We start from the raw sequence: 15085 nt of genomic DNA on the forward strand, positions 1-15085 counted from the left end.
TTATCATTAAAAATTGTTTTGCCAGTTCTTCATTATTTACATTACAAATTACCCCCGGAGGAGGTTTATTAGGAAAAGTAGATTATTTACAGCAAAAGGAGTACAGGGATACATAGTAAACCATTTTGCAACTACAGCTTATTGTCATTACGGACAGCAGAATTTCAGAAGCAGGAATTCCAAAGACACGGATCAAAATCCCACAGAAAACCACAGCAGTACATTCAGTGCTAAAACAAACAAACAAACAAAACAAAACAAAACTCCTCATACAGCCAGAACGTTGGAAAAGCAGCCACAAGGTTATATCACACAGAACTTACATTGTTTATGTACAGAAGCTTTTTACTGGAAACAGTAATGTCTTCCCATAATGGATAGGGGAGATTTTTCAATTTAAGATTTTTTTCTAATTTAAGTGCAACTTAAGGAAATGATTAAAAAGCATGAGCAGCTGTTTGTTGGGGTCTTCAGTATCACAGAATCATAGAATCACAGAATCATAGAATCACAGAATTGCTCAGGATGGAAAAGACCTTAAAGATCATCAAGTTCAACCACAACCCAACCATACTACCCTAACTCTAACAACCCTCCACTAAATCATGTCCCTGAGCACCACATCCAAATGGTTTTTAAGCACATTCAGGGATGGTGACTCAACTACCTCCCTGGGCAGCCTATTCCAGTGCTTAACAACCCTTTCTGTAAAGAAGTGTTTCCTGATATCCAACCTGAACTTACCCTGGCGCAACTTGAGGCCATTTCCCCTCATCCTGTCAGATGCAGTAGCGCATCTGCTTATAAATTCCTTACAACGCTGTGCAGCAGTTAGATGTTAGTATATCCCAGGCAAAAAGAATTTAAATTGATTTCACCCTGTCAAGCACTGTGCAACTTCAACACCCCAGAAAACCCAATTATCTCAAAACAACACGAATAAACCAAGAATCATGGAACCACTCTACAATTCCCCAAAATCCAAATATAACAAAGTATGTCTTGAACTTCTAACTAAAGTTAAGTTCCGCATTTAAGATCCAATTTCCCAATTTCATAAAGTTCAGATTCAAAATTATACACTCCTCACTCCTACAAAGGAAGACATTTAACATGGGGGATACAGCAGATGTAATTTGTTTTTTATAAAAATCTAGCCATACGAACTCAGTATCTAGCAATCTATAGCTGTTCTACTAGAAGGGCGGTAAGGATTTCTTTTCACTATCAAGGCATTTCCATCAAGAGAAGCAGCACAAGATGTCTTCCAGCTAACTCTAGCTACATTCAGAGAGTTTTCAATAGGTAGCCTTCTGTAATTAAATGGAATTTTATTTTCATTACTAATCTTCAGGCAAGATGTTATTCTCTGAACCCGGAGGCACAAATAAAATATGGATTTATTTTATTCTTCTTGAAATCAAGTACATTCAGAAACTCCTAAACATACGCACACACACACAAATATATATTTTTAAAACTATTCCCTCATCCTCACCTTAAAAATTCAGGTACAGTATGATAGTAAAGAAATGAATGCAAATAAAACATTGAGAATTTTTATTTCAGCTAATCCAAGATTATCAGTTGATTTTGCTTGTGTACAGTATGCTCCTATTTATCATCTAATGCTTGGTAAAGTATGAATAGCTGAAGGGAGAACAGTTAGCCACCAAAAGCATCCAGCATATCTGCAAAACTCCCTACAAGTAAACAAGAACTGTACAGGAAGTATATATTGAGTGAGTCCATAGATCTATCTGACTGTCAAGAGAATGCATTTCAGTGTCATTACCTAGATCGGGTTATGTGAAAATTACACTTCAGCAGAGGAACAAAATACACATCAGGATGAAGGCTAAATCCTTAACCCTTAAGTCTAATTCTTTTGAAACATTTTTCTTGACTGATATGCTTTAGATTACAACAGAAGTATCTCTGTGAGGCTTTAAAAGTAACCTCGATCTTTCATGTAATGAAATTATATATATTTCTCAACTCCATAAAAAAGATTATTGTAGATGATTATTGCAATCCATTAGCACAAATATAATTCTTTCTGGGACAAAGGTGGGCATAGTTTATGGTGAGTCTGCTCTTTAACATGCTTTAAACCCTTTAAACCAGAGAGCGAGAAAAAAAAAGTACGTATTGTCACATTGCAGAAAAAAAAAAACAAAAAACAAAGATTTACTTAAAAGGAACATTTAAATATAATGCCAACAAACCCTCATGCAATTACTGCACATGACACATAGTGAGGGCTACTGCCATTCCATGAAAAGAGTGACTGTGCTCTTGTATGTTCTCACAGTAGCTTTCTATGCCACTCTGTAGCTTTCTTCCAGTACATTTTATATTAATATACTCTGTTGGAGATGCAACCTATCCGAATATTAATTCAGCACTCCTTCAAAATTAGATATATAAATATACCATATAAAAGGAGGAGCCTGGTATGTTTCTCAGACAGAAAGCATTCAGTGTACATTTTAAGATGTCGTTCTACCCATGTAATCATTATCTTCTAGATAGCACACAGCAGACAGATAAAGGGTCAAACAGGCAAGCCATGTTACTAAACCGCATTCTTTTTCACATTCTAAGGCAGCACACGAAGAAGCCTGTGTTGAAACCAGGAAGCAACTGCTTTTATTGCCTCACAAGATCCTTCAGCACAGCGAGGTCTATAAACCCTTCAAAATAATATGATTTGCAAGACATTACTGTGCGTACAGTGGGTTTTCTTCACTCAACCACTAAACTCTGCTTGAAAGCAAGGTTTTAAGATCTACAGCAGCAGATGGTGGCAATATAGCAAAATCTAAATCTAGGAGGCAACTCAACAGTTGTTTGTTTTGCTTTGCATTAAGGAAGAAAAGAAAAATCCACATCATAGCAGCAGAAAGAACCTTACCTAAGTTAACCTCACCTTCTCCCCTACCTTCACCTCATCTTCACCCTCAAGTGACGCTCCAGTGGAAACATAAAGTTTCCCTTATGTCCCAAACATAAATGAAAGGTCAGACTGTATCTTCACCTCCTACCTACAGAAGCATCAGGAAATCCGTCTTCACAGTCCATAAAATACCAGTGAACGCAAGAAGAAAACAAGTTTGACAACACGCACATATTGCATCAGACTTTTCTAAATGCACAACCCCAACCTGTCCTCTGAATCATCAACCCATCCTTTCTGAAGAAAATGACACTTAAAGAAAACATTCAAGAACTAAGATGCTGACAAATGTATTAAGTAACATACATAAGAATAGGTAAGTGCGCATAAAAATTCAGAATGCCAAGAAACAAGCAAGAAATTATCAGTGTTTTAACTACTATTAATAAAAAAGTGGTCACTCACCCAGATCAATGGATGGGCAAGCACTCATTCAGCAGTACACTGATTTGTTAACATAGTGGATTATCTTAACATAAGGCTCCAAAAACTACAGTAACATACAGAACTAATGCCAGTTTCCAATATAAGCAACAAATAAGGATTACGCTCCCCCCTCCCATTTTCAATTAGCAAAAGGTCTTGCTAAGAATATTAGGGGAAAAACAAGCCTCTTTTTTATTTTGAAGTGAGAAAGGGAAGTAAAGAACTTTGAGACAAGTCAGTCTTGCCTTCCCTTCTGCTTTCAATGGATGATAACTGGAAATGCAACACCAACACAAACCATTTTATCAAGCTTTAATGTCCAGAGTGGCACAAGGGGTACCATAAGTGAACAGAAATTATTCTGTGCAGATTACAAGTATATGCTATTTCCATGCAGCACAACTTATTCTGAAAGGAGGAAGGATACTCAAATCTTCAGCAAATTAAAATACTGAACACACATCATTATAACTTTGAATGAAGATACAAATTGTACCCCTAATTTTAAGCATCCTTATTCAAAGTAATTAGAATTTGACAAGTCTTTCCCAATTAACAAAGCCAATCAAAAATCATATGTAATGGCTGCTTTATTCCCATGTCTTATGGGAAATATTTATTCCTGTCATTGCCGAACAAGTTTTCAACATTTTTCTTACATATAAAACCCTTCTTTCTTTGTTTTCAGTATTTTAATTAAGATACAAATATGGTTTCAGGTCAACTTACTTATTTTAGAAAGTGACTTTGCTAGACTGTATGCTGGTCTGAACTCCAGAAATGCTTTGATAGAGTGCCTCAAGACTTGTAATTGCGACAATATTTTCACTGAAAAAAAAAGCAGCGAATTTGTTACAAAATACTAGCTATTCTGTTGTAAAAATTAGAGGCCACAATCCTACATTCTTACTTGGAGTAGCTAGATAAAGTACTCTTAACCACTGACCTTTATTACATTAACTCACAACACAACCACAGTGTACAAAAGAAGAGATAATGTGTTAGTTGTCCCACTGACAACACAGGGCTGACTGTGGCTGTGAAGCCAATGCCCGAGTCACTGGCATGGGCCATGGACTCAAGTAGTACCTGGTCCTGGGAGAGGCAGAAAATACGTAGTTTTTCTCACCTTCTTTCCTCTAAAACCATCAACAAGCATCATTCTACAATACCATGAGCCGCATGTAAATGAAGAAGGAAAAAACCTGCGAGATACGAACAACAGTACTAGAAGTGGATTTTCAGTGGCACAAACTTAAACAAACATGCCCAGCTTACAGTAAGAACTGGCTTTCAAACAGACATTTTTTTTTTAAATTGTACTTCTCTGCATAATTGTAAAACAGTAAAAGAAAATTTAGATATTAGCAAGTTGATATTAACCAAGCCTTGAAGTATGCAACAGTTCTAAACATTATGAATTTAAAGAAGAAATGAAGTGTTTTATGTAAAGAAGAAAAAGTATCTCTGTGCAGTGTATCCCTTTGGCAATACCATGGTTTCTCCTCACAGTCACATTTTCTCTCATCTTGCCATGCAGAAGGCACACAACAACTCGGGGACACCACTGCCTGGATAGTCCTGTCCAGGCACACATGAATGACTAACTTCATGATGACAGAACGTGTCACTCTCTTCAAGTTTAAGTTTTCATTTTTATAGAATTCATTTCCAGCTATCACAGTTAGGAAAAGAACATAAAGCAAGCCTAAGGCATGCAAGAGGCCTCTCTCTGTGTCTGCATCAAATGTGAAACAGGAGTCTCAGTGTATGAATTGTTCGACATGCTTTGCACCTTGATATCTTTATGCACCACTGGTCATTATTTTATTACTTAGATTCTTTAAGATAGAAAATAAATAAGGAAAAGAAGATGTACACGATCATTAAATCATAGAAGCACAGAACGGTTTTGGTTGGAAGAGACCATAAAGACCATCCAGTTCCAATCCCCCTGCCATGGACTGGTTGCCACCTACTAGTTCAGGCTGCCTAGGGCCGATCCAACCCAGCTTTGAATGCCTCCGGGGATGGAGCATCCACAGCTCTGGGCAGCTGTGCCAGGGCCTCACCACCTTCTGGGTGAAGAATTTCCTGCTAGTATCTCATCTAAAAATCCCTTTTATTAGTTTAAAGCCATTCCTTCTTGTCCAATCAAAGCCATGTAAAAAGTCTGTCTCCCTCCTGTTTATAAACTCACTTTAAGTATTAGAAGGCCACAACGAGGTATCCCCACAGCCTTCTGTTTTCTGCTATCAGACTAAATAGCAAGCACGTCCTAACACTGAGACAGATTCATGTTGAAATTAAGGGCTAAGCTGGGATGCTAGAATTAAAAGTAGGTGGAAGAATCAAAATGATATAAAATATGAGGGCTGATGTGAAAGTAATGCCTCCTAATTTATAATGTTGACCCCATGATGTCAGAGGCAGATGGCGGTGGTATGGCAGAAGAGGCTGAACCTTCCCAGCAGTATTCTGTTACATGTTGTTGTGGTGCGACAGATGGCAGCAGAGGGGCAGTCTGATAGAACAGCGTCTGACATGGGAGTGCAACTGAAGCAAAGATGTGGAATTCCTCCATGCAGAAATATTGACATTCATCAACGCTTACTGAACATTATGGAGACCAAACCGTTGGTGTGAGCACAGTGAGGTGGTGTTTTTCAGCAGTGGTGACAGTGACAGTGGGTCACCTCCACTAGTGCAGATTTTCATGAGGATGGCATGCAGGCTCTTGTTCACGGCTGGTGAAAATGCATAGCTAATGCTGGTGACTGTTTAAAATCAATGTTTTGTAGGTGAGAAATTGCACTACCAAATAGTGTTACTGTGCTCATTGTGTCATTTGCATTTTCCATGGAAATAAATAGTTATTAATTACTTTCAGAATGACCTACGTATATATAACAATATATGACCAGATTGATAGAAATGAGAACTATCTCATTCTTCAGAGAACTTCAGCAGTGATGCACAGGACTACACAGCAGTAAGGCAACATACACCTCTATTTCCATTCTAATCCACATTTACAGCACTAAAGACAACAGTCTAGATGACTTTAAGCTTACTTGGTTAACCTATTTTCAAAAGCAAATCAAGTAAAGCTTCTCCCATGTATACCGCTGACCTACCAAATGAAAGACTACACCCATTTTTCCATCATCTCCATCAATTGCTTATGGCAAGCAATTTGCATTACCTGTGAGTTAAGTGCCCTTGAGAGTACAGTAACAGAGCTGCAGTGGATTTCACAAATGCAGTGGTAGTAGTCCAGGCACACAAACTACATTAAAGGGCTCCTATGTGACACAGCACAAACTATGGAGCGTTATTATAAGTGTGGTAATCTGTGAGGGTGGAAAGAACTGCGAGGCAGAAGAACTGATTTTTTAAAATAAAAACCTTCCAATCACAGAGTATGGGAGAAATTCATGAGGGCAAAACAGAATAAGGATAGTGGAGAACAAGCACGAGGCTGTTCAGGGTGATTCTTCTAGCAAAAAAGGTTGATGTATAGGGGAGAAAGGAAAAAAGATGCTGGAGAAAAACAAAGTAATTAAGAATCAGAAAAGATAAAAACCAAAAAGCAGCTGTTGAGAAAGAGAGACTCAGCCCTATACAAAATAATGTGCTTTGAGAGTCACCAGCAGACTACATCACCTCAAGAAGAGCCTGTTCAGGAACTGGGAAGTGCAGGAGCCTTGGGCACATCTGAGTCACCTGACTTCAGATACAACAAGGCTTTTTTTTATTATTATGATTTTTGACTGAGGAATACAGTTTTATTTCCTAAGGTGCTGTATAACAATTATACCTCTGTATAACAAAGATGTAATTGAGGTACTAAATCCCACACAAATGGCACTGCCCAGTGTTATCTTTTAACACTGTATTCCCATTCCTTCAGCATTGCTTCAGCTCATGAGAATATGTCTTTAATAAGCTTAGCTGTTAACAAGAAACCTAGTAATACTCATATTTAATAATATCACTTTTTTATGTACTGTATCTCCTCAAAAGTCAGTCTGATTGTGCTGTTCCTCCCCCTGGAAGTTTAAAATCAACACTTCCATCTGGAAATGGAGATGCTGTTCAAAAAATAATGTATTTTTGTTTCTATAAAGGATTTCACTTTCATACTGCTTCACAGAAATACCATCAGTTTTATTAAGGATGAGTTGGTATTCTGTTTTTTTCCCCTAAAACCTTTTAAATCCTCCTCGTAAAGATGACCTGACTGCTTTGCAACAAATCCTTTGTTTTTGTGCTAATCTGCTGCCTATTTTTAGATGTATTTCAAATAATTTCTTAAAAATTACAAAAAAGTATGTTTTGCCACTATGTTCACTAAAATCCACTCTTACACCTTACTGATATTCTTAACATACAAGAGTTAAACTGAACTATTAACTACAAACATTATAGGCTCCAGTGCAAGTGAGGAATTCAAAGTATGCATTTGAGTATTTAGTGATGTTAATTTCTGGCTATACAAAAAAAAAAAGAACCAACAGTCAGCTACACTGAGGAAGTCCACATATCCTCAAACTGGGCTCCCCCAGAAAATTAAATGAGAGAACCCTACAGAGATATAAACCTACACTGCAGTCACTAACTGTATGGCTCATAAGTAGGGTTAAGCAAAACGGAGAGTTTAAAGATCTAGATCAACATTTAGAAGAAATCAGTTGCTAAGTATGAACAAAACATCCTTACAACAAGAAACATGAACCAGAAAGTCTCTTTTTTTGTTCCAACACTGTGATCCTAATAGCTAACAAAACACAATGGTACTTCATTTCTTCTATCTACGAAGACTGCCTTGGGTTTTAAAACAGAATAAGCTCTAACTGGAGTCAGCCCCTAGACTTCTCCAATATTACCAAAAAGGTATAAAAGATACTGTACCATCATACTATTCAACACAGCATTTCCTACCTGAAAATATAGAAGGTCTTTTCCTGGAGCGCCTTGGATGTATAGGCTCTATATTCTTAATATTTCTTTGAAATTTGCCTTTAAAGTCATTTTCTAGCAAGATGTCTGGTGGTAAACTACTCCGTCTTGCTGATTTATGATGACTCTGATGAGAATTCAGTTTACTCCTAGTCCTGGAGTACAAGCTGCTGTCATCAACTGCCATTTTAGAGCATTAACTTTTACAGCCACCGCAGCGTAAAGCCAAGCTGACCATCCAGAAGGATTCTGCCTACTGGTTACAGAGCCGAGCAATCTCAGATGTTCTCATGGCTAGCTCAGCACTTGCCTGGGAAGTTGTGCGAGTCGATAGGCGTGTGCTGCAACAGGTGTAGGGTTACCGCATCGCCCCTCCTTGCACCACTTCCACAGCGCAGGGAGGAGACGCCAAAATCATTACTTTGAAAGTTCTGAGGTAATTAGGAAGTTCAACAAACTTGAACCAGCAGCACACTCTGTGCAAAGGGGAAAATACAGTTCAATGAGAGGCACTGTCCTCTGGGTTAGTATTGTTTGTATTTTACAGGGTTTCTCAGATCAGCTCATTAATACTTCATTATCTTGGCAAGAGAAACAGGTGTTGCTAAGCTTTAAAAAGAAGGAAAAAGCAACAGAAAGTGTGAGAGAAAAAAATAAAGCAAAGCAAAATGCCTGGCACTTGCCTGGGAAAGGTACAACCTGAGCAGCATGTTTGGGTTCTTAGTCCTGCCCTTCACCAGTGTTACATTTTTAGGACTGATAAACACAAAGCACAAATGGCCGCGTTGTTAGGTTTCTTTGTTCCTCTCCTCAAGAAAGAATCATGTCATTTATATACTGCAGACAGAATCAGAGACCGTCTATGTGACTGATTTTCTGTACATATGACTGCTGACTGCTAAACACAAACCCTTTCAATGTGCACGTGATGAATGTGGTCTGTAAATTCTCCATCTAAATAAAAGCCAAGGTGCTTAGTAGGAGTTCATAAATTCTCCTTGTTCTGTTCCAGTTATCCCAATGAAAGCTTTTGAGCCCCAAGAATACAGTCTTCTTTTCTCTAAAGTTTAGAAAGAAGAAAGGGCAAATCCCTTCTTCTGTGGAACTGCTAATTTCCCTAATTAGAATGGTATCATAAATGAGACAAAATTCTTTAGTAAATTAAAACTAACACATTTTTTAACCATAAACATTTTTCTTATTAAATAAAAATAGTATAGCAAAGTGAATAAGTAGAGGAGTAGTTTAAAATGTCAGCAACTAATGCTATGGATACTTAAGCGGATTTTAACAACTGTAGACAGAACCTCATTTCCCTGAATCATCTGAAACACTTATCACAGAATCACAGAATGGCCTGGGTTGGAAGGGACCTCAAGGATCATGAAGCTCCAACCCAACCAGCAAAGGCAGGGCCGCCAACCTCCCCATTCAATACTAGGTCAGGCTGCCCAGGGCCCCATCCAACCTGGCCTTGAACACCTCCAGGGATGGGGCACCCACAGCCTCTCTGGGCAGCCTGTGCCAGCACCTCACCACTCTCATAGTAAAGAACTTCCCCCTGAAACTCCCCCCTCCCTTAAAATATGATTACTTTAACTACTTTCCCAAAGGCAGGGTACATTTCACAGTTGGTGTAGCGATATAGAGATTGGCTGCTCCAAATACTGTTTTTGTGCGAAATTCAGTACAACCTTCATTATTGCTGACAAGAAATAAACTGTTCACCCACATGGTTCTGGAAGAGAAGAGGGGAAATCACAAATTTGTATATGTATTTATGTATACTTATGCACATTCTTAGCTTAGCTATTCAACATTTTATTGTGCTAGAAATGGAGGAAAATGCAAAAAGTCTGCTGGATTTTTCTTCTTCCTCTAGATATAAAACTGTATTTGGCTGGAAGTTGAAATTATGAATGTAATAGTCCAATCTTGGATACATTAAACCTACAATGGATTCAGAACAAGCTGATTCTTTAAACCAAACTGATTTTAAACAAGTACATGCTAACTGCAAGGAAAAAAAAAAACTGATTTTTTCCAGACTTGCCAGACGTTCAACAGATCTTGAGCAGTGTTTACATGCCAAAATAAGCCTTGGAAAATCCCAGTGGATTTCAGATAGGTTAGGTGGGAATCAGGTTGTAACCAAGGGGAACTGTACACCTAATTTAGCTAGGTCCTTTTTAAAAATTCCTCTAGGCTCTTGTCTTCATCACTGGGAGCCAAAACACTTCTGTCATGCTCTTCTCATCTTCTTTTTCAGTTAATAATAAAGAATGATAATAAAAAAACAAGTCAGAGAAAATGTCCTTTTTTCCATCCTTTTCCCCCAACTCCACTTGATTTTTCAGCTTTGACCGAACCAACAAAAAAACATTCAGTCCATTCCCAACAGCCCAACTAAGCAAGAGAAACTCAATCAAGAGCTTTTCAATATAACAGAACGTGCTTAAATCTGAGCAAATATAAGTATTATTTGAATTCTGAGTGCAGACTGAAAAACTACAAGCACTGAATGTAGGAACCAACATTTGAGGAATGTTAAATTGATATCTGACAGTAGCATTTAAAAAAATGTCAACATCTTCAGTAAGTGACCTAACCACCAAGATACAGGATATTCTGGAAAGAACTCTTAACGTTTCCTGCTGAAACTGCTCCAGCATGCATAAATAATTAAATATTCATTAGAAGAGTGACTTGAAGCTGTCCCAGATTCTAGCCAAGTGATACAAATGCTGCACTATGCAGTCTTACCTTCTTCAGCTCAATGAATATTCATACCAAGTAGAACAATTCCAACAAGAGGAATTGCTGCTGGGACACTCAAAGGTACGACAGGGACCACACTCTTTTAGACAAGGGGAACCCTTAAACCAGCAGCAGCACATCGGAATCAAATAAGAGTTTATCTCCACTGAGTGGCCTTACATCAGCAATCTAGGAGGGGATAGCTGAAAACCCCAAACATCTCATCTCTAAATATCATTTTAAGGATCTATTCTAGCAGATATACTCCAAAAACTCACTCAGATCTAATAATCAAGACAGGCAAATACTTAGTGTGAAAACTGAAAATACTGATCTACCAGTAGAGACACAGGCAGCTGTAGGTGGGAAGCTGAGGCTCTTAGTGGTGTCTGAAAGTTGTAGGGGTTGGGTGCCCAAGTGCCATTTTCATAGCCTAACTCTTCTGGTGCTTTAATGTATGTAGCTCCTGATGGAGATTTTCTTATCTTTGACAGGAACGTATGAAAACTTGTCAGACTAATCCCAAATGAGACCACTACAGAATAAGTTACAGCACAGTACAAAAAAACAAAAGTGGTAATGTAGGAAGAAGAGGGACTTTGAAGAACAGTTTGTAGATTAAAAGATCAAGTAATGTAAGCAGAAGCATGGAGCATTCAAAAAATAAAAATAAAAATAAACAAAATGAAAAAAATTAAAAAGAAAAAGCGAGATTCAACACAGACAGAAAAGAAAAAACTCTTGATAAAATTTGAGATTCTACTCCAGCACAGCACCAAGGCTGCAGTGACAGCATCTCTCTTAGGCCTTCTACTTTCTGCTTAAAGACAGATGCTTTGCAATTTTAGAAATGGAAGTACAACCAGAGGGAAAATAAAACACTGCCACCAGACTGCAAGCATGATGTGTGGATATAAACTTGTTAACTATTACGGAATTATTCACAAAGTTCCTGTTATATATATCCAGGAATCCAGAAAGAAATAGAAAATCAAGTAGCCAAACTATTTACAAGAATAAGTTAGTAACTGAAAATTACAGTAGAGACTGGAGAATAGAATAGCTATATATATTTTTCGAAGGATACAGCATAGTTGAAGGAATTAAGACTCCACTAAACCTTTTATCTGAAACAGTGATTAAAATAATTAAGCATTGAGTAAAACACCATGATTATAATACATCAGGACTAATCGACATGGTTTCTACGGGAAAAAAAGTGCTACTAATCTACTACAGCTGCTTGAGCACAGAAGATACAGAGGACTATTTATTTATTTATCCCATCAAAGGTTTAAACGAGATTTCAGAAGAGACTCTAAAAAGTAAGTAAATAATCATCGTGTCAAGTTTGGTACCAAATCATGAAAGCACTCAAATGAGAAACAAGGCACAGGATTTTGTAATTTGGATACGCTTTTAGGGTGGCAAAGGTTTGTGCACCTCCAGTAGGTTCTATGTAATTCAGAATTTTCTTACAATTTTGAAAGTGTAGTATAATGAATAAAAAAAAAGCCCAACTTAATAACTGAACTAGTGATCATCAGGTGTATCCATTATGGCTGGAGGCAAAATCAGGATATCACATCTCTTGCTTACAGCATAATACCAAATTTTACACTCTGTAGTTTCTATGATCATTTCATTTCATTAAAATTCGGTAAATGAAAGCCTACAGAAAGTGGTGTTTGATAATTGATTTGTGTTTGGACTACACTCTGAACAGATTTAAGGCTACAGAATTAGCATGGTCTAGGTCATAGAAAATTAAGTTTTCTCACAGGGTAAATTATCGTTCCCTTTTGGATTAACACTATGGCAGCAAATCTAGTTATATTTCATGTGCAGTTATCCATGTATAATTATGACTACATTAGAGCTGTCATTTCTGTCTTCAGCTGTGGGAAATATTCTTGCTCATCAACAGTAGAAAAAAGAAAAGGTTTCCTAAAGTGTTCTCAATGTGTCAGCCAGCATACGCTGCCTCTGAAAATCTGTATTGTTGAAGAAAAACTGCCACCACAATCAGTTCCCATCTGGTGCAGTAAAGCAATGTCCACATCAGTGTACTTTTATTCATGCACCTTTCCACCATGCTATATGTACCAAGTTAGAATGATAAATAAATACTGTCAAGGAAGGATGAGGCACATTTGCTAAAAGACCTGCAATGGCAAGAGAAAAAGTCCTGAGTTTTACTAACATTTAAACCAGCCTAACTCAATAAAAGAAAATGAAGTCCCATATTCCTACTTTACTGTAGACCATGAAGTCTCCTTCCTTGACACTCCAGCACCCACTTTTCTGAGGCTGTACAGCAAACCATAGAACAAATCTAAAGTTACTGTTTATTTTTAGCTATGCTGCCACAAAGAATAAGAACACAAGGCCAGGGACATGCACATCATTTCCTCTAGTGACTGTGCCAGATAATGCCTGGTTAAAGTCTTTCCAAAATTAAGGTTACAAAAGCAATACACAAGATACTTACTGCATTTGCGTGGGTTTTACAGGTGTCAGAAATGTCTGAAGAAATCAAGTTGATTCCAATCAAGCTGAGACTTCTTGAGCACCTGCTTGCTCAAAAAATACCGCTTAGCACTAGAAATCCATTCAGAAAACCTTTTCCTTCTTTTCTTTTTCTTCTGCAAAAGCACTTATCACCTGTCTCTTCCCCTATCCATGGCAGAACAATCACAGATCTGTGAGTGTATCTTTGCTATGAAGTCTTTAATCTCTTTTGTTTTGCTTTTCAAACAAGGAAGTTAAAACATGCAAGAATTACAAACAGGCAGTCAAAAAGTGAAGAACATATAGAGGTGCTCAAACCCTCCAACTGTTACTCAAAAGTGACTTGTTTAATTTTCTGGAATAACCTGCCTGTCTAAATGAATAGGATGTGAACTTCTGAGAAATTCTCTGCTTGAATTAACCAACTTATCCCACAGCCTAATGCTGCTATATACAAAAAGCCTAGATTTGGTAATAGTCTTAGCTTTCAAATACACTGTCTCAAGTCAAGCATCAATTTTGGAAGGGTTTATAAGAGGAAGAGGTTAACATGGTTGAGCTCTCAAAGACACCAAAGAGATCATTTTAGATTCACATTAATTTCTACCCTCGTAGCAAGCGCTTGTCTCATAGAACAGCGTAATTAGCACTTAGTTGCCAGGCTACATCTGACTCTAGAGCAAGCTAAATGACAGTAAGAGATGCTAGTCAGACTGCGCACTGCAACATGACATTTTCTGCTTTAATTTGTGATAAATTGATATTAAATTAGAGTTGCAGAAAACAAAAATAAGCATTAAGCCCAGACAATTCCTTTCCTACCTAAAATACACTCAGACAATAAGAAGAGAACACAGCTTTTCCAGAGTTGCCTTCTATGCTGTTACAGTGATTTTAACAGATTAATATTGACAAGAGATTTGGCCTAGTGTTTCAATTCCGTTTTCTTTCAACTGAAAGAAGATAAGCATGTTGTTTGCCAGTAATAAACAAAATCTGTGGTTAATGCTGTAATTTGGTTCTAAGATAGTATTAGTCCCTTGATGCTTGATCCATAACGCACGCTTCCCACATTAACATGGGAAGCTGACTCATGCCACAGTCTTTCACAAGCAGAACAATTCGTATGCTAACAGACACAATGATTTCACTTCACACTGATGTTCCCATTACATGATAGCTGTTACAGCCTTATTTTCATGAGGACTTGAAAGTTGATCCTTCTCCAACTGAAAAGCAGAGCAAACCCTGGAAGCGGGAATTTTCTGGCAGGCAACAGTATAAACAGGAACAGCCTAGGAACTGAACTGGCAGAGATGGATGGATCCCTGCAGATGGCCTCAGCGCAGTCAGGACACGTTGCTGTGCCCGAGCGACAGCCCAGGGGCTTGGTATTTTCCAGAGATCAAAGGCTGAGGGTGGAACTTCCCAGAATCTGCACGGCTGTAACACTCAATTACAAAATCACTC

General features: G+C 37.9%; 1 protein-coding gene across 9 annotated transcripts in view; it reads right to left on the bottom strand.

Moving 5' to 3' along the window:
- Positions 1-15085, bottom strand: part of FRY (FRY microtubule binding protein) — a 244941-nt gene that overhangs the window by 181976 nt on the left and 47880 nt on the right. For 4 of the 9 annotated variants that reach the window (XM_025146835.3, XM_025146833.3, XM_025146834.3 and 1 more), the window contains exons 1-2: positions 8330-8671; positions 4115-4213 (exon numbers count right to left, since the gene is read on the bottom strand). The exons of 3 other annotated variants lie outside the window; for them this stretch is intronic. In XM_025146835.3, coding sequence (XP_025002603.1) covers positions 4115-4213; positions 8330-8534 — 304 coding nt within the window. In that variant the 5' untranslated portion in view covers positions 8535-8671. Of the gene's footprint in view, positions 1-4114; positions 4214-8329; positions 8672-15085 lie in introns of those variants that run through there. 2 more of the 9 variants (XM_046909844.1, XM_015278573.4) reach the window with 2 other exon arrangements.

Source organism: Gallus gallus, chromosome 1, assembly GCF_016699485.2.
Source record: "Gallus gallus isolate bGalGal1 chromosome 1, bGalGal1.mat.broiler.GRCg7b, whole genome shotgun sequence".
NCBI classification, from domain to species: domain Eukaryota; kingdom Metazoa; phylum Chordata; class Aves; order Galliformes; family Phasianidae; genus Gallus; species Gallus gallus.